General features: G+C 37.4%; 1 protein-coding gene across 8 annotated transcripts in view; it reads left to right on the top strand.

The window, feature by feature from the left end:
- Positions 1-24,115, top strand: part of PPP2R2C (protein phosphatase 2 regulatory subunit Bgamma) — a 207,442-nt gene that overhangs the window by 145,680 nt on the left and 37,647 nt on the right. For all 8 annotated transcript variants that reach the window (XM_056360902.1, XM_056360930.1, XM_056360919.1 and 5 more), the window contains 2 exons: positions 4,177-4,289; positions 6,305-6,482. In XM_056360902.1, coding sequence (XP_056216877.1) covers positions 4,177-4,289; positions 6,305-6,482 — 291 coding nt within the window. The remainder of the gene's footprint in view (positions 1-4,176; positions 4,290-6,304; positions 6,483-24,115) is intronic.

Genomic DNA, 24,115 nt, shown 5'->3' with positions numbered 1-24,115 from the left:
TGCTCTTGTGCATTGTAGTGCTCTATGTTCATTTTAATCTACTGTTTTAGTAATTTCCTATTTTAGAGTTTACCAAGAATGTTATACTGACTCTGATATCTGTTATTTATGTATTTTATTCATAGTCATAGGGTTTTTCCTATTGACTATCCATAGCCAGAGACCTATCCATTTCTGCTATTAACATGCAGTGCTATTCTGAAATAAATTTGGTGACAAAGGTATCACCTTACTCAGCAGCCGTGTTTCACCAGGGATTTAGAATTTTGTCTGATGCGTTTGTCATAACTTCTGTTCTTCATAGATGTGTAAATGAATATAGATGAGAGAGATTAATTTCTTTTTCTTTTCATTCATTATTGTCAGAATGGTTTATTTATGGTTTAAAGACACAAATCTTTGGAAGGCAATAGGAATAATAGTTGGACATGGATACTGACTCATCTTTCTAACATGCTTAAGGCCTATTGATTAAAAAAAATGCAGTGTTAATGCTAAGAGGGCCTATGCAGATGTGACATAAGGGAAAGAAATTGAATGGAGCCTAACATGCACATTTAGAAACATTTGGACCCCCACAACCTTTATTATTGATGGTGATGCATGGGAGAAATATCCAATTTTAAATCTTGCATCTCATTATAATCCAAAAATAATTTTTCTTCTGGAAGTTTGAGCATAATTGGGAATTGCCGATAGAAAAATAGTGTAATCTCACCTTTGGGAATTGATGCTTTAGGGCGAAGTTATTACTTCTAGCTAAAATTTATAGCAATAAATACTATTTACATTAATTCACAGTAGATAGCAAATTATGTTTTGTACTCTGTTTCCCTTAAAGTTGTCTTTTGACTTTTGGGGGGCACTGTTGCAATATTTGAAATTAAATATATCTGTTATAGCTAGGTGATTTGTGCTAATTTAATGATTAGTCAGCTAATTAGGAAGTTTGGGAGTTTACTTCTACGCTTCTCTCATGGTCAAAATATCCCTTCTACTTCAGATAACTTTAACTATGAACAGCTTCTTCCAGTGCCTGATACAAAAGCAGATTACTGAAAGTAAACCTCTCCCTTTTCATTTTAGATTTTGTTTTTGGAAACACTGAGGAATGCAGCCAAGTCCTCATCTATGCTTCTTTTAGACTTGGCCCAATAGACCTTTATATCAGTTTTCTGGTTGATATTAATACGGGAAGGGAGAAGGGAAGAAATAATCAGTCTTAGTGTTGCTATGGGTTAATTCAGATTCAGGCAACTCTGACCCGAGCCTAGAACCTGGCAAAATACTTTGGCCTCTGTTTTTCCCTCTTCTTAATTCTGGAGCATCCCGGCAGACCTCTTTATGGTGAGGTGAACAGAAGTTGTGCCACTGGCATAGTCTTTGGATTTTGGCTTTGAATTATAAAACACTTTTGTGTGCCCAGGAGGATTCCTAGCTTCCTGGCACACCAGGGTTGAAGTCTAAAGATTCACCTCTTGGCATACTCCTAAAGATAGCTTTAACTTTAGGACACAGAAGGCCCGTGTTGAATTCCTTGTGGTCTCACATATTACCTGTGAGAAGTCATTGATGCTGTGTATCAATTCCATGCTTATAAAAAGGAATAACAGTGTTTTCCCTGACTTGCAGAGAAGAACGTCATTGCCTGTCACACATGCTTATATTGGGCAAGTTGTAGAAACATCTTGAGTACTGGTTTATATTTACGAATTTCTGACCCTGATATTTAAATGCAGTTTTTGATACTTTGCTTTCTAGTAGTTCAGGATCTAAAGCCCAGTTTTGGTCAGAAAAATGAGGACTGTGAAACAGCATCCTTTCTGCAGGCACAGGTGGGCAGTGCCCATTGAATCTGTTGGAAGGAGCATCCCTCTATTAGGGAACATGAGGGGAGAGTCCATCTAAACCTCATCCTCAATATATGAGACTTGACCGGTCTGCACGTGCCCAAATCTGTTTCCGTCCTTCTAAAGAGGACTTCTGTCTGAGGCTGTTTCTGCACAGGTCACCTTTCTCAGAGGGGACCTTGATTTATCGGTTCCGTTCCAGTTCACATGTTACCAACAAGTCATCAGCTAAGCTCTTGATTGTAGCACCTTATTAATGGAGGCAGAAGGAAACCACCAAGGCTTTTGAATCCTACTGTGAGTTTCCATTGCTTGCAGTTAGCAAATTTCCAGTTTGCACTGTAAACTGCACTGGTTTTATAGTATAATAATAAATTACTAGGATTCAGTGGTATCTTTTGTACCAGAATATACTGGGGCCACTTTCCATGTGAGCTACATCAGGTAGATCAGAATTTGGCCCATACAGATCATTTCATCAGAGGATTTCAGACGGCTTACCAGACATTAATTAATTTAAACTTCACAACACTCTTGAGACTGAATGAATACTGAACCTCACAGAGATGTTTCTATATTTTGCAAAATACAGGCATGCTTAGAATTTCCAGGGAGTTTTTGAAGTCCAGAGGGAGACGAAGGAGAAGAAAACCAACACATGTGATACTCTTAACTGCTAATAAAATAGTTTTCACTTAGGAAAGAGATAGGTTTATCAATAGTGGCCAAGTCCAACAATGGAAAATTTGTTTTATGTTTTTTCTAATAATTCATATTACAATTGCTGTATTTATAATTTTTTAATAGATAAGCAAGAATGTGCTATTTACATGTAATAAAAACCCCAAGTGCATGACAAGGCCTATATGTAATTTTAGTAATTAATTAATGTGACCAATGCAAATCAAATTTATTGAATATTTAATTGGAACTTTTTAGTTGCAAATTGAACTAACCTCTGTGGATTGATCAATTGTAATATTTTTGTTGCTTGAAAGTTAGCATATCAATATTTTTAGGAGATGCCTAATAGTAAAAACAGAGCAATGGAAGGATTAATTTTGAATCAAAAAGGGGTTGAAGTTAAAGCTGCCATTGAAATGCAAAATGATTCATGTATTCATATATCCTGCCTTTGAAATGATTTGTACTAGGATTTGAAAGAAGTATTTGGATCAGCCATGCTGGGGTAAGAATTATGATCTGCTATGTACTTGAGCAAAGAGGGGTAACGGAAGAAAGTGGGACACTATCAGAAATGATGCAGGAACAGAGGTTAATGAGAGCTGTAGTGGCAGCTGAAGTGCACAAGCTTTGGAAGGGCTTTGGCTACTCGATGAACAGATGAGTGGAACAACCATTAGAAGCTCAGGGACGGATTTCTTGCAGAAGAGTTCTCATTGATTTTTCAGCCTAGGGAGTGTGTTAGGGTTGGCAGATTGGGTGCACAACCAGAGTGGGAGTGGATAGTCAATATTAGGGAGATCTGCAGCTTCAGCTACTACAAAAACAAGGACAAACTCCATCTAAAATATTTAAAACTTCTATTTTTTTGGCTTCAGAGGCTCTTTACTAAATGAAAAGCATCCTTATTCTTCCATCATATGCTTCACCCGCCACGAAAAAGAGAGTTTAGGTTTAATTCCGTTCCATGTAAGACTACTACCTTTTTCTCCCCACTTCTCACTCTTAGCCTTAGAACACGATTCTCTCAGGGGTTTTTTTCTCAAGTATTTTAGGTGCATTCTGTTAGGAGGGAGAAATGTCTCCCTAAATAACCTAGCAAACTGGCTTTAATAACAAGATTGTTTCCTTGCAAAGTCAAATAGTCAAACTGAGCTTCAGCAGTGAGCATTGAGTGGTTTTGGTTTGCTTCACCTGCAAACTGCCAAGTTGGATACAAGAGCAGCACGTGCTCTGTTATGGTCTGTCAGCTGTCAGGATCCTCTCAGTCAGTTTGAAGGTATGGGGGATGTGCTTTATGAGTATTTTTTTGTTGTTGGCAAAATTTTCTGGATATGCAAAGTTATGTGACCTAGACTGTTTCAGTACAGGACTTGTCTAAACCAAGGTGTAGAAACTGCAGTAAAAATGTTCCTCTTGGAGGAGGATGAACGCTGCTTGGCCTGAGTTTTGCAGCATGGACTTCAGACAGACTTGTTTTGCTATATATGCAATGGCTGTTATGAAAAATGCATATTAATAAAAAAAAGTTTTAATTGTACAAATATTAGTATGTTCTTGTATTAACACTTTTCAGTAATTATTTAAACAAGCAGTTTGGCTTGTTTAAACAACAAACAGTTGTTTGTCTTTTCTTTTGAAGATAAAACAATCAAGTTATGGAAAATTACTGAAAGAGATAAGAGACCAGAGGGGTACAACTTAAAGGATGAAGAAGGAAAACTTAAAGATCTTTCTACAGTAACATCACTGCAGGTAAGCTGCTGTCTTTGTCTAACATCTAGTTGTTTCTGTATTAGGAATGTAGTAATGGGTGCTAATTCTGTAAAAGATTTAAGTATGTACCTAATGCTAAGCATACATATGATAATTCTCATTGAAGATTTAGCTGTCTGGTAATGGTCTTGAAATCTGTCACATATTTTCAAATCAAAAATCCTGTATGATACAGTGACCAACACAAATATGTTTAAAGAGTTTATGTCAGTTTTATTCTTCCTGATAAAATTCTCAGTGTGACCTAACATGCTTTCATACAGGACCCTTTAGCCTAGCGTGCTGGAAGCATTCTACTTGTAACTAATATGAGACAGTGTTCTTGCCTTATTCAGAGCAACTGTGTTAAAGACAGTACACCATATTTCAATCTCATCTTTATTTAATTAGTATAAAATAATTATCTCTTATTTTAAGAGTGGGATTTGCAGTAGTCTGTGTTCCAGTGAAAGTCAGGTTCTGCATTGCTGAACAGATGGAGTCAAGGAGCTCACAGAAGCATGTATGATCACAGAATCATAAAATCACTTAGGTTGGAAAAGACCTTTAAGATCATCGAGTCCAACTGTTAACCCAGCACTGCCAAGTCAACCACCAAACCATGTCCCTAAGTGCCACCTCTACACATCTTTTAAATACTTCCAGGGATGGTGACTCAACCACTTCACTGGGCAGCCTGCTCCGATGCTTGACAACCATTTCCATGAGGAATATTTTTCTAATATCTGATCTAAATCTCCCCTGATCAAACTTGAGGCCATTTCCTCTTGTCCTGTTGCTTGTTACTTGGGAGAAGAGACCAACAGCTGCATGATAATGTAACAGATTTTTGCTCTCAGACTTTAATGGCTGAATTCACTCAAGGTGTTTTGGCAAAGGAAGTGGCTAAAGGTTAGAACAGGAAGGCTCTGTTGTATAAGCACTAGTATTTCTTTATTATTAAAACCAAATAACCAAACCACATCTCCAAAACAAGCCAATATTGTCTGTTGTGAAAAAAGCCTCCAAAGTGTAAAGGTGACTACATTAATGGAATATTTATCTATTTGATATGGTTAGGCAAACAAAACTATCCCAGATTGCTAATTGTGTTAGAATTCAAAGGCTGAGCCAACCATTGTTTTGTTCCTTTAGTGGCAAGCTAAACTCAACCTTTAACTTCTCTGTGTTCCTCTTTAAACTGTCTTGTGGGTTGATGTATGATAGATTTTTTTCTGATGCATGTTGAACAACATCGAATAGTCCCAATCATAGACCACAGCCTTACAGTGCTTAATGCTTTACCAATAGGGAATAAATTGACAGTGTCTAGTTGTTGAAGCATGACATTGAAGCGATACACAGGGAAGTAATGAGGGCATAATGATGAGTGATAGTCTGTGCTCTTGGCTTTTTAGAAGTATGTGTCTATGTACGGTATGTCAGTACACATTGGCTTTGTTTTCCAAGACTTTATTATGTTTTGCTGGGATTATAACCTTTTCACCACTTGACATTTTTGAAAGAGAGACATCAAGTAGCAAAACAAATACTATAAGTGATTTACAACCAACAGCAAACTCCTCAGCAAAAGCAAAATACTGGAACTTCACTGCTTGTCAGAGCCAAAGCCTCCTGCATGTGTGAGACAGTAGCTCCTGCAGTGGGACTGGCCTGTTCTATGCCAGCTGTCAGTGCCCCACTTCCCACATTCTCGGCTTTCCAGTGCCTCCCTTTTCACGGTCCAGGCTTTCCATTGCATTGCCTGGCTCTCCACAGTTCTCCTGTCCTGTCCTTCCTCCTTGGCAAGGATGGCCTTGCTCAGCAATTCGTCCACGGGGAAATTCAGCTTGCGTACACTGTCGAGAAGTTTTACAATGTCACAGTCTTTGCTTGCTCTCCATTGAAACTCTCATAATCCTAGCAAGAAATTATTCAAAATCTTACTCTCTTTTTGGTTTGTGTTTTGTGTGGGTTTTTTGTTTTGGTTTTTTTTTTTTTTTTTTTTTTGGCAGGTGCCTGTATTGAAACCTATGGATTTGATGGTAGAAGTCACTCCCCGGAGAATCTTTGCTAATGGTCACACCTATCATGTCAACTCAATATCTGTCAACAGTGACTGTGAGACATACATGTCAGCAGATGATCTCAGGATTAACCTCTGGCATTTAGCAATCACAGATAGGAGCTTCAGTATCCTTTATTGTGGTTTCTTTCTCAGTGTTGGTAGAATTAATGGGGCTTAATAGAACTGGTTTACAATATTTTTCTGCAGATCTTAAAATATACCTTTACTTATCAGAATCCCTGCGGTATTTGTTACAGAAAAGCTCAGATATCATAAGAGACAGCTAAAAGGTTGCAAAAAATCAGGGAATTTTATGTGAAAAATTAGTCTTGGACTTGCTTAATGACAAGTAAATGGGAAACTGATGCCAGCTGAATGGTAACTGTCTGCCTGACTAGAATATACTGTTATCTCCTGAAGATGCTTCACACTGAACTACTCCACCTTGCTTTGATGAAAGGTTAGTCCTTACCCTGGCCTTACCTCCTGTTCTCCATCACCCTGCTTCCCGGAACCCTAACGCCTGAGATGTGCACAGGTTGGGAGTAAGGCTCAGCTGCTTTGGTGTGAGTTGTTGGGTCTGTGATTAACGCAGTCATTGCTGTGTCAAGTGCTGGCACCATCCTGAAAGCTGTGTTTGCAGGATCATTCCAGTCATCTGTGAGGCTGCCCCTTGCACTGCAACAGGGTGGCTTGGAGGAGGAAAAAAATAAAATGTAGCCAAGAAAAGTGATTCTCTGTGTTTTTCAGAACATAAAAGACCAATAAGAAGAGAAATAGGTTATGGGGCCAACTCAGAATGTTGTGTTTCTTTGGTGATTTCAAGTATTTCAAAAGGCATTAGAAGAGTATTTCTTTGTGGATTTTTATGAGAGATTATTAGATGTCAAAGTGAGGTTGTCCTACTGCAGGCAAATTCCTAAAAGACAGCACCAATGTGACAGGGTGTTCTCCCTGTCTCTGGTGATTGTATTTCTTCCTTCATAGACCAGATCATCTGTGGAGCTTAGCCCATGCTTTGTTAATGTCACAGGAAACATTTTCATTAAATCAATCAACTCTTACTGTTTCTGACAAGTTTTTTTTAAAAAAACAAATAGTTATTATAGTTTGTGAGGACAACACGAGGTTTTAAGTCATTTGGCACACTAAAAGCTTACTGCCAGAAATATCAGCCCCGAATGAGTTGTTAAACCCCAAGTGTGTGTAAATCATTGAAGAGGAAAGGCTTACTATGGGAGTATTGATGCAATCAGTACAAAAGTATTGTGAGTATGGTAGTGTAAAATAACTTTTAGTGTTTATGCAGAGTTTTTTATCTTCACATGCTTTATTTATGTTGATCAATTTATCCTTACATAAGATTAAGAGGCTGGTAGATAGATTAATTTGTCTATTATTTTGTGGATGAGGAAATTGAGGCAGGAAATGTAAAGAAATTGCTTATGAAAACTATAAATTTCATAACCCTTATTAACATTTCATTTGTGCTTTGTATGAGAACACTTGTATGCAGGCTTCAGAAGCACTTGGCCTCCAATGTTTCAAATTCTAGCGATATACTAGGAAAGAGCTGAAAACCAGTCTTAAATTGTAACTACTACCATGTGTCTTGAATGGAACATTATAGATAAAATTATTTGAGGTTGAAAACCTCTTCAGGATGTTATGGCTTTTACTCACGTGTGTTCAGCTCCTATATTGGTGACGGTTACGTGGACTCTGTTTCAAGCATTAGCACACTCTTGTTGAATATTTACTGATAAAAATTGTTTCAGAGTTTCCTCTTGAATCATTGATTTAACTCTTAAAACATGATAAAATTTATCGTAGCATGCTCAGTTTCTGAGTATGTACTGAGAGTGATGTCAAGGGGGAAAATTAAGAGTGTGTTTCTGAGTTTTAGGGTAGGAAACTTCCTGTATGTGAGACAGCGGTGTTGTGATACTTATGCGGATGACTTTGGTATAACTGGATTTCTGTCCTGGATTGGGATACAGATATTGCTGCTGCTTTTAAATACACATGAACAAACATCTGGGAGGACTGTGATGAGAAAGTTTAGGCAGTGACAGGAGAGAACACTAGGTAAAGGGATGATAAATGCTAGGGGCAAACTGTTCTTGCTAAGCTGGCCACGGTGGCAGCAGTTTGACTTCTGTGGCTGGATACCAGTATGTATTCAAGAGAGTAGACTAAGTTAAATAGTCTGTATCCATTTCTGTTTCAGACAATATAAGCTGTATCTGTACTCAGTTGTCCAAATTGGGCCATCAGGCAGATTACTTTTAATTAATTCTTTGATAAACAGAAAGGTTGAGATATTTATTCCAAGAGAAGGTGAGATAGTTACAGAATATTGCTCATTTTGGGGAATTAACTGGGACACCATGATACCTGAAAGAAAGGGGTAAGTTAAACTTGACTCAGTCTTTCCACAAGGTGTTTTTTTGTCTGTATAGAGCCCTGTAAGTCCTTGTAAATTTCAGGGGCACGTTTTTCACTAGATTTCAACATCCGTCCTGTAAAGAAACTGCATTTCTGTCCTGCAGAAAACCCTTAAACTCTCCTTAAAGAGAGAGTTTAACTTAAGAAAACTTAAAACTCTCCTGGAAGCAGATGAGCTTCTGGTAAAAACATTGGGCGTGCCAGTTGCAGTTAGGACTAGACATATTAAGATGGAAAAATTCTGCCAAGCAAACAGTTTAAATTATAAATGAACGTTGCTGGGCTTGATGCTTTCTGCAATACACTTAGGGGGACAGGCAGCAGGAGGCTCAGACTTAAAGATGCTGGCTTCACATCTTTTTACTACATGTAAAATGGAAATGAAGCATTTTGCTCTTTTACATGCAAGGCTTGATTCCCTGGAATATGTGTTTAAAACAATAAATAGAAAACATTTTGGTTTGAAGTGGCATTTGTTAATAAGGGATCTGATAGTGATGTGTATTTGTCTTTCTGCTTTCCCTCAGAGGCAGCACTGCTACACATAATGAACTACTATCTGTTTACCCAAGAGGCTGGTTGTGACAATGACACAAACAAATACACTGGGAGAGTTTCTGGACATTCAGCTCATGTTTGAACATCTTTACAAATTGCAAGGGAAACGCTGGAGAAAGGATGGATTGGCAGTGGTGTACTAGGGTGTTTTTCAAGTAAAGTACTTTGTCTTGTAGAATTTTATTCAAGAACAGTGGGTTATAACGATTATTTTTGCAGTTATACAAATCACTGAGAATTGTTCATTTCTTTGAAAATGAAAAGGCAAAGCAATGTAGCCCTTAAGTTAATTCTCTTTCTGTCTCCTTTGGAAAATATTTTAAATCAGCTTTGAAGAATTTGACCAGAATATTTGCCTTAGGTAAAGCCTTAGGCAAATAAAATACAGTTGGTGGTTGTCTGGTTTGCTTTTGTATTAGCATAAACACTAACTGAGGTAAAAAACAGACACGTGAGTTTCATGCTACGGCTGTGTAAATTTTCATGAGGAATATGCAAGACTTCTGTACATTGCTTCCCACTTGCAAGCAGATTTGCTCAGTGTTATTTGGGCAGGAGGAGGCAAGGGAGAGGAGGAGGTGAGAGGAAAAGAAGGGGGAATGTCAGCTGGTAAATAATTGCACATATGAGGCTTTTCTTTGCTGGAAGGTTTAATGTGTTTGGTTGTGTTATGGAGAATGAGAGTCAGTGGCCTTAATTATGGATGATATTCTTCACTGGAAAAGAAGTGAGGTGGAGGTTGCTATATTTTTTAATGTTCAGTCTGAAATGGCTTAGCAGTGTTGCCTGTAGCTTAAGCCTTTAGATAAGTCATCTTGGGTGTAGTGAATGAGAAGACAGGACTGCTGGAAGTGTACTGATAAGGCTTACCTAACATCAGCAGCAATCTTTGGACTATCTAGCTGTACTAAATATTCTTTATGAGAATGTATTTGGATTGCTCACAGAACTATGTAGCTCATAGCACTTGAACTCCCTTCATTTCCTGGTAGCACACTATTTCACTCTAGAGGCTGTCATGGCATTGCTATGGAAACAACATCACCATTTCCAGCGTGTACTCATCTTGAGACTCATCTTGACTAAAATACTCATTTCTCAGTCAGATCAATATAGTCCAGGGTTATCCTGTTTTAATAAAAAATTCCTTCTTCCGTGTCCCAAAAGGGTTAAGCTAATTAGCAAATCACCATAGGGCCTTCTTATAGTCTAATGTATTCCAGTATTTGAAGCATGCCATGGATAGTCAGATCATTAGGCACCATGTCTTGGGGAAATTAATTTACTTAAGAAGTAAACAAAAAAAAAAAAAAAAAAAACCCAAAGAAAACAACCACAAACAAAAAAGAAACGGAAAAAACCAAAATAACATGATGCATTGATGGATACCAAGTTGGTGGCAGCCCATTGTGCACCTGAACATAGTGCATATATAGTGCTCTGGCAGCAGCCCCAAGGCTGGAGAAGATAGTTAGCCTTAGAAAAATGCCTGTTACCTGCCCCAGTGCTAAGTATTTGGATGCTAAACTGAAGGCAAATCTGCAGTATTCACTTGGTATTTCTGGAGCTGTAAGCTGGCAAATTTATGCCCTTGAGGGAGATAAGGTTGCTTCTATAAAAATTCCTTAGCCAGGATGACTGTGCACAAGCTGTGTGCACAAGGATGTAATTTCTGTGCTCTCAAAAAAAAAAAAAAATTCTTTACTGCATGAAAACCGGCTGCCACCCCCACCTGCAGCACTGGTTTCCTCAGGCATAGGCTTTCTGTTTGGGGAGATGGCTGGTATGATTTCTCTTCTTTTGAGAGCTCTGTGTAATGTATTTTAGCACTTCCTATTGTATCAAGAAACATTCTGCCAATCTGTATCATGTATTTAAAAGGTGTATATTATACCATGGAGTCATATTCTAGGTACTAGCAACATTCAGGTAGCTTTTCCGCAAATCCGTGTTCTTCTATTCTTTACTTCCTAGAATCTCTCCTTCTCCCACATGTGTTGTCTCTGTCTCTCTCTATTAAAAGAGAATGTAGATGTCTGCCAGTTGTAAGTAGAGGATTGCAGAGGCACTATATACCCTGTTTTCACAGTTTGGCAAGTTTTTTTGAAGTGTAGCTGTTGAGAAATAGTTGCTTTGCTTTTCTAATTAAAACAGAATTTCTAATTAAAACATTCCTACCTGAACAATGGAGGGGGATAAAAGCTATTTTCAACAAGTTGATTAGATTCTGGATTGATGTAATGCACTCTTAGTCTCCACTTCTTTTTCAGCAGGGGAGTACTGGGCTTCTAGTAAAAATAAGAGTTGACAGTAATAAAGATTTTGACACCTAACTCACATGTGAGTACTGTCAGCTGGAGGTTTTTTGTGCATTTTGATAAATGCTGAATTGTACTCTAATGTGAGGTAAACTACTAGGAATGCTGAGGATTCCAGTGCCTTGTTCTTGCAAAGCTGTGTAGAGGCAAAAGGATTAAAAAAAAAAAAAAGAGAATAAATTTTGTTGCATGAAACTTGTGAATACACCAAGTATCGATACTTAACTGTTAGATTATTTGCTGTGTTACCATTTCTCATCTGCTGATAATTACACTGTAAACAGGTTACAATAGAGATCTTTCATCCTCTGTATTACTGAAGTGATTGACACACTTTAACACAATGAAATACTTTGAAACAGAAATATTTTAAAGTAATTGTAGTAGAATTCTGAGGTCAGTCAGTCAGCCCCACTTTATACTCAGCTAAACAAAGACTGTTAGAATCAAATATGTTTGCTGGAATTTCAGCCCAGAATCTCAGTGTTGCCTGGTGAGATCCCACTTCCCATCACTTCCATCCATACTCTAAGTCTGCATTAGATAAAGTGGCAAACTCTTCAGGAGAGAGAAATCCTATAAAAAGGTAACAGAGATCAAGAAATGGTAGGAAAATGGTTTTGTTTTGGAAGAATGTAAGTTGGTGTACCTTTGTTCCATAGAGATTGTCTGTAATGGGATAAAATGTCACTGAGCACTAGAAAATGGTTTTTTGCTAGGGATCACTTGCTTTAATGGGCAGAGAAAAATAATTTAGTGTTTTCTAAAAAAATATGTGATGATTCTAACCTTGTAAAAGGTAATCAGAAGCAAAAACTTTGTCGTCCGCTGAAATTAATCTTTACATTGCCAATGCTTAGCATTTAGTCATTTGATGATGAATTTAGGAAAAGTGTTGTAGTACCTAAGCCTGCTTATTTCTCCCAAGAATTTTGTGTTTAAGTTACTCTTACCTGAAGCAATGGAAGAGCTTTTCATTTGAAAAATTACTATATTAGGTGGAAATTCATGGTTATCCATTTCCAATGATTAGCTATTAATTTCAGTTTGGTTTTAGGTGATCTGATTTTTGAAGCTCTGAAAAGCGGCAGATTCCATTGACTTTGCCTGTTAACTTTTGGATTTGAGATCTTTCCGCTTAAGAGTATTTGTGCATTAAAAAGAAATTATTTTGAAGTTACCAATGCAACTGTAGATACCAAATCACCTGATAACTTGAAGGTCATTTACACTGGTGTAATTCAGTATTTAGTTTTGCCAAGATGTGATTAATACATTGGCAGCAGGTACTGTAGTTCTTATATAGTTCTTATGCCCAATGATGAATATTTCTGTGTCAGCAAAGCATCATATGTATGAGTGGCAGCAGATCATAGGTCATATACCAAGGCTCAGGATCAGAACAAGCTCCAGTATAAAGCTTATAAAGTGCTACTGATGGGACTGCAAGAAAGTGCTGTCCTGTATACATATGGTAGCAATTAAGGGAATTTAAGAGAATTCTTGAAATCATGAAAAATAGTCCCTCATTCCTGGAAAGATTCTTTGCATTAAGTAGTATAAGCTATGCATACTGTGTTTTTCAGATGCCCAGAAAACTAAAGTTCTGTTTTGTAGGGAGGCCTGAGATGTCTTTCCTATCTGACTAGAGTTTTCATGCTTTTTCGATACTGACTTAAAGCTTAACAAACAAACCAAGTTTATAAATGGGCTCTTCCAGACAGTATTTTTGGGCTTTTTCAATTAGTGTTGTGGATCTGGAAAAGCAAGTATGACTCCACTATTTGTTCTGACTACAGTAGTTATTGAAGGGGAAAGAAGAATGTTTTGCTACGGTCAGGTGAAGTACATATATGTTATTTCTTGTCTAGAATGCCAACCCATGCAAATTCTGATATTCTCCCTTGGTGGACTTATTCAGAAATAAATCCTTGCTCACATGGAAGTAAAAAATACTTTGTGTCTTGTTTAGTTGTTGGGAGGACTTCCTCATTGTACTGAGGAGTTCACAAATAATGGTATCCAAAATAAAGCCGGATGAAAATCAAGACACAGATTTGCAGTCAGGTGGGTGTAGAATAGCTTGAATTTCCAAATATCAAGTTTAAGCTTCATCCCAGGAGATAGGAAGGTGACTGAGTCTTCATTAGCCAATGTAAGAGTTAAAGTAAATTTAATCGGTACTTTTGGAGACAAAAAAAGGTATAGTGAAATGCATTTTGGCTTCTCTTATATTTTTTTCATACATTAGTTTGCATTTCCTTTATAAGACGTTTGTAACATTAAGTCTCAAACTGTGATGGTTTGAACAAAGTACAGTAACCACTTTATGTTAAAATATTAACTACATACCACACCTTACCTATATGAACAAGCAAAGCTAGAGAGAATTCAAATGTTGAAATTGTGTATGTACTGTAGTAAGAGTATTTTGGTATACATTAAACTGCAGAAAGACAGTGCTTAACAGAATAAAACCCTATCACAATTTTAATGGAGTTGTTAAGCAGTATTATCACTAGGTATCAGTGATCAAAAAAAGCCTGATTTTCTTTAAATTGTTTTAGATTCTGTAGGGGTCCACCCTAATCGTCTATGTAATACTAGATAAATAATAATTAAGAATAATATAAAAGAGGGAAAGAATTCTCTGACTGCTAGGCTGGGGACCATGCTGACTCCATGAGCGTGTAATTAAACAATGCATCAGGCACCTGTTCTTTGTAACTACTGTAGCCAAATGTGGCATGAAGTAAATAATTTTAAGCTTTAAACAAAGTATCTCATGTGACCACTAGAATGAGGATTTTAGAAATGTCGTAGCTGGGAAAGTCCTTGATGTGTGCTTTTGCTACCTGTTAGGAAGAATACAGTAGGTATTCTTTTATTAAATTCACACAAGAAATGTTTTTAGTGTCAATTGAGGAATAAAATAAGTAAATAAGTAAGTATGTGTAACTGCAAGTTGTCATCTCTGAACTGTATAGAATCCCAATAGTAAATGAAGGTTTTCATGAACTCTCAACAGACTCATTTGTAAGAAAAATTCTGTGTCCCTAGTGCAAAGTGCCAAGAGAGAACTGCATTTCTAGAAGCACCGAAATGACTCTGTCCTGTAAACACTGACAGATACAGCTTCTGCAACAGGCATTGAATTGGTTCTTGTGCTTCTGTTGAGGTAGAGCTACACCCAGCTTGGACACAACATTATTTCTGATGTGGTCATCATCTAGTGTAGAATATGTTAATTGGATACAGCTTTTAAGCTTTTCAGAGCAGGAACAGTTGTGTGTTTGTATGTTATCTGGTGCAAATTACAGTCTTTATAACTAACTGCTGTAATTCAAATAATACGTGATAATTATAGCAGTAAGGCTGTGTGAGTAGGGTCTATAAGGACCTCGAGGATGACTTGTTTTCAAGAAATACAGAGAATTCTCAGTATCTTTTAGGAGTCTTTAAGTCCAGATTTAGGGAGCTGTGAAAATGTGAATAAATTTGCAATAGTGGTAGTTCAAGATTTTTGTTTGGTTTTATTTCTTGACAGACAATACTTGATGATCCTTGTCAGAAGCAATTGCTTTTAAACTATTCTCATCACCTTAACTTGACTTCTATCTCAGGAATTTGACTATAAGCCAGTCAGAATTGGATGAAGGAGCATGTCTGATAGCCAAAGTAGTGGTATCAGAGGTAGTTAAACAGTATTTTTTTAGCATTGAATCACTGTCTGAGACTCTCCTGCCATACAGCTGAAATGTACATTGCAGCAAAAGCAAATGATACACAGCTGGAGTGTCAGATCTTGGTGTCTTCAGGCATGGGATAGTGCTATGGAAATATATGCTATCTAGCCATCCTCCAAAAATAAATAAATTGGAAGAGTGGAGCCTGGCTGTGAAAAACTAATTACAGCTGAGGCCTTTGCATTCTTGGCAAAGACCAGTCTCTCCCTTTTTCTGGAGTTGCTTTTAAAGAAGTTAAGGTGATTTGAGCACAGCTATAGCCTTGGGATAATTACTGCACTGCAGATTTATTGTTTAATAAAAATATTAATTTGCTAATCAGAATACGTAATTTTCTTACTTATCACTCCTGTCCATACACAACTTGAATGAATAAGTATGTGATTATGTTATCCGTTTAATGGATTTCTTCATCTAACCCACTTTCTTCTCTAATGCATTTATCTCCAAATAGAGACCCATACCTATTATTTTGTTGCTGCAGAGGTAAAAGAAAAACATAACCAGAGGCATTAAAATACTCTTGTTTTTTGAAACTGTATAGTGAATTGCAAAAAGGGGGGGGGGGGGGGAATTAACTGGACTTGCAGCAAATTATAAAGAATAGTGTGAAATCCTGAGCCCTTAAAAGCCATTTTGGATTGCTTTAATAGTACATTAAAGAACGCAGCTGGAATTTCACTGTGTTCATATGTTTGTAGAGTTACCTAAGCAATGTAACTATAGAAGATACTTAGAATTTTACAATAGATGCAAAGATGTCTTTTCACAGACCTCCACAGAACCAATTGGTTTCCAGTTTAATTGGGACTGCAGCAAACAAGTTACTATTTTGTACCAGGAATGCCCTTTGAAATATCATTATCTCAAGCTTTCTCAAGTTTATTGCTATCAAAGAGAGAAAGAGCACTTAGTAGAACTGAAATGAACGTTAGCATCACCAGCCAGATCTCCTTTTTCACCCTAGTGGTTTATTCTGACGGGATTTTCAGGTTTTATCCAAAATCTGAGATCCTTAGCAAAGAGAGGCTTGGGAACTAGAGCAAGGAGTATTTAATTACAGATAAAGGGTCACATCACGGAGCTGATTCTCAGCTAAGTAGCACTCGTATTTTAGTGTAATGTGGCTGCAGTCCTGTGGAAATAGGTAACAGGATTCACTCCAAGATTTATTGTCTTACTGATTTTATTTCTTCAGTTGATGAGTTTTAATCGGTATGGTGTCATTGTGGAAGCTTTTAAATTGCATGCTTCTATTTCCCTCTGGATTAATTTCTCATTGAAGCGTTTTAGAAATGAGCCATTCTCTGTTGTCACAGGTGCAGGTGATGTATCCAACTTGAAAAACATGTATTATGAATTTATTGAAAGTTAGGAAAAAAACCCCAAACATTTACACAATTCTAGGTACAATTATACGAAAAGATAATGTATAAATAATTTAATCAGCTCTGCCAGAGGGGCGAATTCTCTTAAATGAGTCTAATTATTCACATTCCCATGTGAGTTTGGACTTGAAATTAACCTTGCAAAGCACAATCTTTTGCAGAATATTAACATGAAGAAAAAAAAAAAAGTAACTTGCTTTGCTGATTGGCTAAAATCTTTTCTCTTGAAGAGTATTCCATGCAAGAACAGAGATGTCATAAAAAATGCTCACACAGTTGTCTCAGGTATTGTAAAGCTTGCAGTCTGTCCCTCTGTGTTCCTCTGAGTCTTTAAAACCTGAGACCATGGAAGATTTTGTCAATATTTAAGTAGCCAGGGTACTTCTATTAATGTAGAAGTTTCTCTTTTCTGTTGTCGTAACACAAACTGGCAAAGACTACACTTTAGTAGTGCCATTGCACATGAAATTGCAGTAGCTAAGGGAGGTCACTTTTAGGGCCTTTGGAATAAAAATGCTCTGTAAATAAAGGAATATTAATATTAGCAAAGTTACAGCACCAGAGTTAGGAATAAGTCCATTTGGACTATTTTCATACTGACTACAGGCAGTGTGACTTGCCTGGAATCAATGTTCTGAAAGCACACCGAGCAAACAGGCAGAAAGCTGTGAATATCGAACCCCTTTGCCTTGGGGAATAATCCTGGTGTTTCAAACTCCTGGAATCTGTATTTCTCTTCAGTGCCTAGAGACCAAGGTGATGGGTATTTTTGTAAATCCTTTCACATAAATTGAGCAACTAGGTAATAAGTGCTGCCAAAAGGTTTTAATTGGTTGACTTGTATAATTTAATATAGATGATTTAGAAAACTTTCACTATGGAACTCCTCATTTTCATTTTCACATTGCTCATCTTCAGGGATTTCTTGGCAGTGCAAAGTTAGTTGCAGTCAGAAACACCAGTATAAATTCTGAACATAAGCCATTATCAGTATTTCTAAAGTACCTATTTTTCAGAAGTATCTGGGTATTTTGAAGATGGTTTTATTTGACTACTTCCATAACAAACATGAAGGGAAGGGCAGTGTGTTAGGCTGTAGAAGGCACTTTGAGCTAGCTAAATCATGCAAAAAATTAGTCCTTTGTGACTTGAATTGTAACTTCAGTTAAAACATGGAATTATTCTACTCTACTGGGGTACAAATACTGCTGTATTGGGGTTTTCTGAAAGGTATATAGAAGAGTGAATTGCACATTGGAAAAGAAAAATTTCCATAAAATGCTCTAAAAATTCTATACCCTCCAGCTGGAAGTTCTGTGTCTGCCTTTTGATAAGCAGATCTTCCTCAGCTTCATGGGATTTTAATAATTATAAGGAAGAAATGTCTTGATGGTTTTACTGTTACTGAATAGGTTATTCATTAAAAAAAAAAAAAAAAAAAAAAAAGAGAAGACATTTTATCTCTTCTCTCCAAGTTATGTGGGAAACAATCCCTGGCTACTTTTAAGATGGAGTTTAGGAAGTTATATATTCCGAAATTGAGATGTCTAAAGGAGGACTGAGAGGGATCTACTTGGTTTGCTGAATCCAGTCCCTGGTATTACAGAGAAATACTCGTTTGTGACAATGTTGGATTTCGTCTGTACTGCCAGGGATCGGATTCAGCAAACCAAGTAGATCCCTCTCAGTCCTCTTTTAGACATCTCATTGATTTCAGGAAAGCAGGTTTATGAATGATTAAATATTGGTTTAGTTTATAATTTGTCCTTGCCTTATGAAGTTGCACTCTTTTCTTGGAACCCGGGCTAGTATGTGGTACATGGTGCCACTTATACTACGTAGAATAGTACTGCCTGAAAGAAGCTGAGCTAGGTGACTTAATAGGTCTCACCTATTAATAATTTATATGTACCTGAGGCTCTTCTGGTATTTATGTTCTAAATGTAACTTTAAGCATCCCACAATAATTTCAGACACATAATTAATTAATATGCAAATATTTCAACTAAATATGACTTTGCAGTCTTTCAGTGATTGAGTACTGTACACAGAAAAACGCAGATATGCATTTAGAAAGGCAGGTCTTCCTCTGTTGACTCATCCACTTAATTTTGCTCTCAGCTGTGTATATGCACATAATGATTTCTTTGCTCTTGAAAATTTGAATATGCATATGGTTGTTGCTGAAGCAGGCATGTGACTGTGTCTATAGAGGAAAATGTAGGCATTCTGTTCAGAAAAAAACCAAGCCAAAAATCCAGTTCTTAAATAAATTAAAATTTTCCAGTATCTACTTCTGAATTAATTATTCTGCAAGTATATTAATGGTTGCAATGTGTATGAACAGGCCTTTCTATGAGAAAGTTTGGGTGTAACTTGCACAGTTTTAAATATTCCTAGCAGTGCTATTCTACAGTTCTCTGCTTTCAATGCTTGTAAATGTTGCAGCTACTCCATAGGCAGGTTCTCATATATTAGATTTGCTTCTCTCCAACTCGCATACAGCAAAGTCTGTGACATTTTCTGAATGTATGGCAGTAAAAACAATTTCCTAAAATTTGACTAAGTACATTTAAAATATGTTGATTCTTTTTTCAAGTAATTGTGTAATGCAGACTTGGGGCTTTCTTGCTGCTTTCTGTTTTTATTCTACTGAGATAATGGGAATACAAAGTAATTCTGATGTTACAAAGATCAGAATGAGTCTTTAGACTAATCAGCATTCTGGGGAAAAATTCCAAAAGTGTAATAATAACAACGAAAGAACCTCTCAAAACCAACTAACCAAGAAGAGAATATGAGAATACACACATGCCTGGAGTACTGTGGGCAGGGAGGGGAGAGACCACTAAATCAGAATCTGGAACTATTGCTGGCCCTTAAGCTGACCTTTGCCAAGTCTTTGCCACTTCATGACTCAGTTTCATTCTCTGTAAAACATCGACATTGATACTGACTCTCCTTTGCTTTGAACTTTAATGAATGGAAAACATTTCCTAATACTACTTTTAATTTCTTGCCAAGTATCTCCAATTCTGAATGAAACTTGAAACGGAAAGTCCAGGATTTGCATCTTTGGTTCAGAAGTTTAGTATTTAATTTCTGTCCCTGGCTTCCTGTTCAGCCTTGAACAAATCTTGTTAGTCCCTGAGTCCTTAGGGAGTCTGGTTCCTATCAGCTGCCGGTTAAACCAGTGACATCTTGGTTCCTGAACACATTTAAAGGGTCTGAATGTTAACCTCTGTGTTCCTCATGTTTTGTAAGTTTATAATATTGGAAGACAGAAATAAGAGAGCTCAATTAGGCATGCATCTAGCTGAAGCTTTAGATAATAGATTGTGAGGAAGCACGTGCCGTCTTGTACTGAGAGTGGTATGCAGAGCATAAATGTGAGGCTGTTGCCCAAGGAGCACCACTGTAGCGTGCAGACCTTATTATCCGCACTGTATAAATGTGTATTACTAATAAGACAGTAGGTTGTACTGAATATATCGTCCTATCTCTGGGTGAGCTAGAGCTCAACGGTAGCTTAGTTTTTATACCTCTTGTTTACCTAACATGGCCAAATTCTCTTTCATGGCTACTTCTAGCTGAGTAGCTGGGAAGTTTATTGCTACTACAGCCTCTTAGCTATGACCATGTCTTTTCTTCTTCCAGTAACATCTTCTTTTTTTATCTAACTTTAGGCTGTAATCCTTAAGAAACCTCAGAAGCCCGCAGAACTGTGTAACATTACTTAATCTCTTTTTTGTCAACACTTGTATTTGTTCTTTATATTATAAGCAACCCCTTTACTTTACGCTTGCACAGTGCCTAACGTAATTGACTGTGACTTGGCTATCCACATACAGCTAACAGGCCCCATAGCAGTTTTTACTTTTCCTGTACCTCATAATCCTGATATGAGGAAAAATACAGGAAAAACAAAAAAGCTGTCAGAAGCCTCTCTACTATCATAATAGCACCATGTAAACAACTTGGATGGAGACATTTTATTGGCAAAGTCAACCCATTTAAATTGATATTTTTAGAAATCACTGCTAGTGTGAGACTGTTGCTAGAGGTCCCAACTCCAGTATGATGCCTGAAGAATCATTTTAAAGACAATGGAATTAAAAATGGAATTGGGCTGACATTGTACTACCAAGTAATTTTCGGTATGGATCAATACCTTGCATTAACAGACATTACGTTCAAGACAGCTTGAAGGAGCTCACACTTATGCAGCAGTTTCTGGTTTTGTGTTTCAAAAGAGTCAAATGGTACAGACAATGTAATTGCAACTCTCTGGGCTTTTAAAAAAAATGTACATGTACATGCTTTTAGTCAAGCAGTGGTGTGAATGCTGTGTGATAAAAGCATTGACACTGAGGCTATTAGGAGTACTTAGAATATAAATACTGGGTCATCTCTCTGCCTAAGGTAAAACACTGGAATTTGAAGAAAAGGCCAAATCCATTAACCTATTGACAATCTATTCCAGAAACCCTTGACTCTTGGACAACAGGTCTGAAAGACAGAGATTCAGAAGCTGGACCCTATCTAACAGTGTCGTGACATGCCAATTGTAGAATTGTTATTCAGCAGTCAAAACAGATGGTATATCTTTGAGAAATGAGAAGAAAGGAGTAAGTGGCTGGTTATTTACAAGTTAGGTTTGATTCTTTCTTTCAGAATAGGATTGATATAATCACACCATGATGTCAAGCATACTGAGGCCTGATTCTGTCCCTGCCTCAGTGATGTAAACAACCTGGAAGAAAAGTAGCTATTTGGAATTAATTCCCTCAGCTGGCACATGGTATAGGAATGATATAATCACCATGTAGGAAGTGTAAAACTGGTAGAGCTTGATTTGTAAGCATCACAGTTCCCTCCTTGTAATGAAAATAGTGTGCATTAAATGACTAACAGAGGAAACCACTCAGAGAAATGCTTATATTAAGTGTAGAGCCACAGCAGGACCACAGTAATCAATTACCCTGAGCTGAAGCCCTGGCAGCTTCTATGAATTGTTATTGATTTCAACTGCTAGTCAGTGAATCTTTCTAGGACTACACTGGAACGTAGGTGTGAGATGCAGACAAAATTAGGAGCTGGAACAAACCTGTGGAAAACACAGGGAGCAGCCAGGTTTGAGAAGCTATGTTATGCTGAAGTTTATTTTTTGAAAGTGCTTAAAAATTGCAAAAACCCAAGTCCCACGCAGGGGTAAAAATGAAGTGTCACATCAGCATATATTGAAATTAGAAAGATGAGAATTTTGGTTTTCTTGTGAAGTTATAATGGAAAATTCTGTCTGGCTTTCTAAAGAAAGCCTCCCTCCTCCATTGCATTTCAATAAATGGGGCCAATTAATTTTTTTTTCTGTAGCTGTCATCTGACCGTACAAATTATTTCCTTCTTGTAGTGAACTCACAAGTCATATAAAAATGATTCCAAAGTAATGATACAAAATTCAGTCCTTTATATACTATAGCTTGTGAGTTGCAAGTTTGTTTTCTACAGAATTCAGTTTCTTGTAGAATTCCTTGATGGTTTCAGGAAGACGAAGCAGCTATTTCTTTATGCATACTGTTCTCTTCAAAGGGAATTTAATCTGTTTTGAGGAGGCTGCTATGTTTCCATTATTGTACAAGGAGACTTATTCTGGAACCTTTTTTGCTCAGCAGGAACCCTATGTATTTTCCATATTCTCATTATACATATTTTGGCATGAGCATAAAGCAAGCTTGCTCATTTATATTCTAGCTGATCAAGAGGAGAAGCCTGATTAATGTAAATTTTGGATCAAGGTAAGGGCCATCTTTGTAACCTGCACTAAAAAGAACTTTATGGAGTGATTTCTCCCAGAGGAGGGTATTTCTGTTACATCAGTGGCCCAGAAGCAGGGGAACAAATTTTGTTCCTCCTTTCATCCTCATTTTACTATCAGCTGCACAACAGCAGCAAAAAATACTGGATTAGAACTAAACATACCATATAACTGAATTGCGTGCTTGGGTTGCATCCCTCACTGTGTATCATTGCAGGTTGTTAATCATGCCTTTCCTTATGCTCTTTCCTCCTTCCTTTCCCACTGCTTTGCTTCCCTCCCTCCCCTCCCTCAGATCTTTCCCTAAAGCCTCCTTTCTCCTCTCAGTCAGGTTCTGTCCTGCCTACTTGCTCTCCTATGTTATACCTTTGTTCCTGAATAATTTTGGGAAAGAATATAGACACTCTTAGCCAAAGTTAAAGCTTGCATTGCCTTAGAGTATCTTTGTATGTTTTCCCAAAATTAACTCCTGGACTTGTAACTACTAACTCAACTCTAAGAGCGTCATGTCTCGCTGTTGTGGTCTCCAAGCAAACTAGACCTTTAATTTCCATTTTGGAGGGGAGGCTGGGTATGTAAGACAGCAAATGGTTGGGTTAGGAGAGACACACCTGTTCTGTTTTTCACAAGCAAGAATATACTTTCTGTTCCTTGTTTTAACGTTAATGAATTAAAATACTTGCCAGTGCATTCCAGCCCATGGCTGGCAACGTACCAGTTCAGCTTTTCCTTAGTGTAGTTATCTACTAGGGATCAAAATGCCTTATTCTTGGTAAGCACTTGTGGGAGTCAAAGCAGTGTAAGGACCTTTTTCATTTTCTTAGGGGCAGTTACTACCCTGTTCATGCATGAGAACCCCAGCTTTTTTAGGACAACAGAAATGTATTATAGTGCACTGCCAATGGTGAACTCTTTGGTCTTTCTGTCTTAGATAGCTTTGGTCCTAGTTGTTTTTGTACATGCTCTGAAAATGAACCATGTTGTATGTGGCACAACAGCAGTCAAATGTGACTGGTATTTGAGATGTGAATGAACTGGGGGAGAGGGACCATGCCCCACTCAAGACATCTCCACGAGATGTGATTGCGAGGGAAGATGATAGCATAGGAGAAGACTCTACAGATTTATGCCATTGGAATACTTTTCCCTTTAGCAATGGAATTTTCATTTAATCAGTTTCTGCCAGATTCCCTCTTCTTTGAGCTCTTCAAGTTCACCAAAGGGCCTGTTTCTGAAGCACACTGTTTGGTCCAGTTTTTTATATATTTTCCTGCTGTGCAACGTTATGCTTAAAAGGAAGAAAAAGACACAAAGGGAAGATGGAAAAATAGAAATGTGAAATGTCTCATGGGAGATGCTTGCCCTTACCATGTACGCTAGTTTAAATACAGTTCCTACACATCACATGTCAAGCTGTACTTGATTGTTTTCAAATAGATGGCAAAAATCATGAGAGGAGGAAAATGTTCTTTTGTGTGACATGTT

Source organism: Falco biarmicus, chromosome 1, assembly GCF_023638135.1.
Source record: "Falco biarmicus isolate bFalBia1 chromosome 1, bFalBia1.pri, whole genome shotgun sequence".
NCBI classification, from domain to species: Eukaryota; Metazoa; Chordata; class Aves; order Falconiformes; family Falconidae; genus Falco; species Falco biarmicus.
Note: the sequence above shows the minus strand (reverse complement) of the source record. Positions and strands in the feature narration are given on the sequence as shown.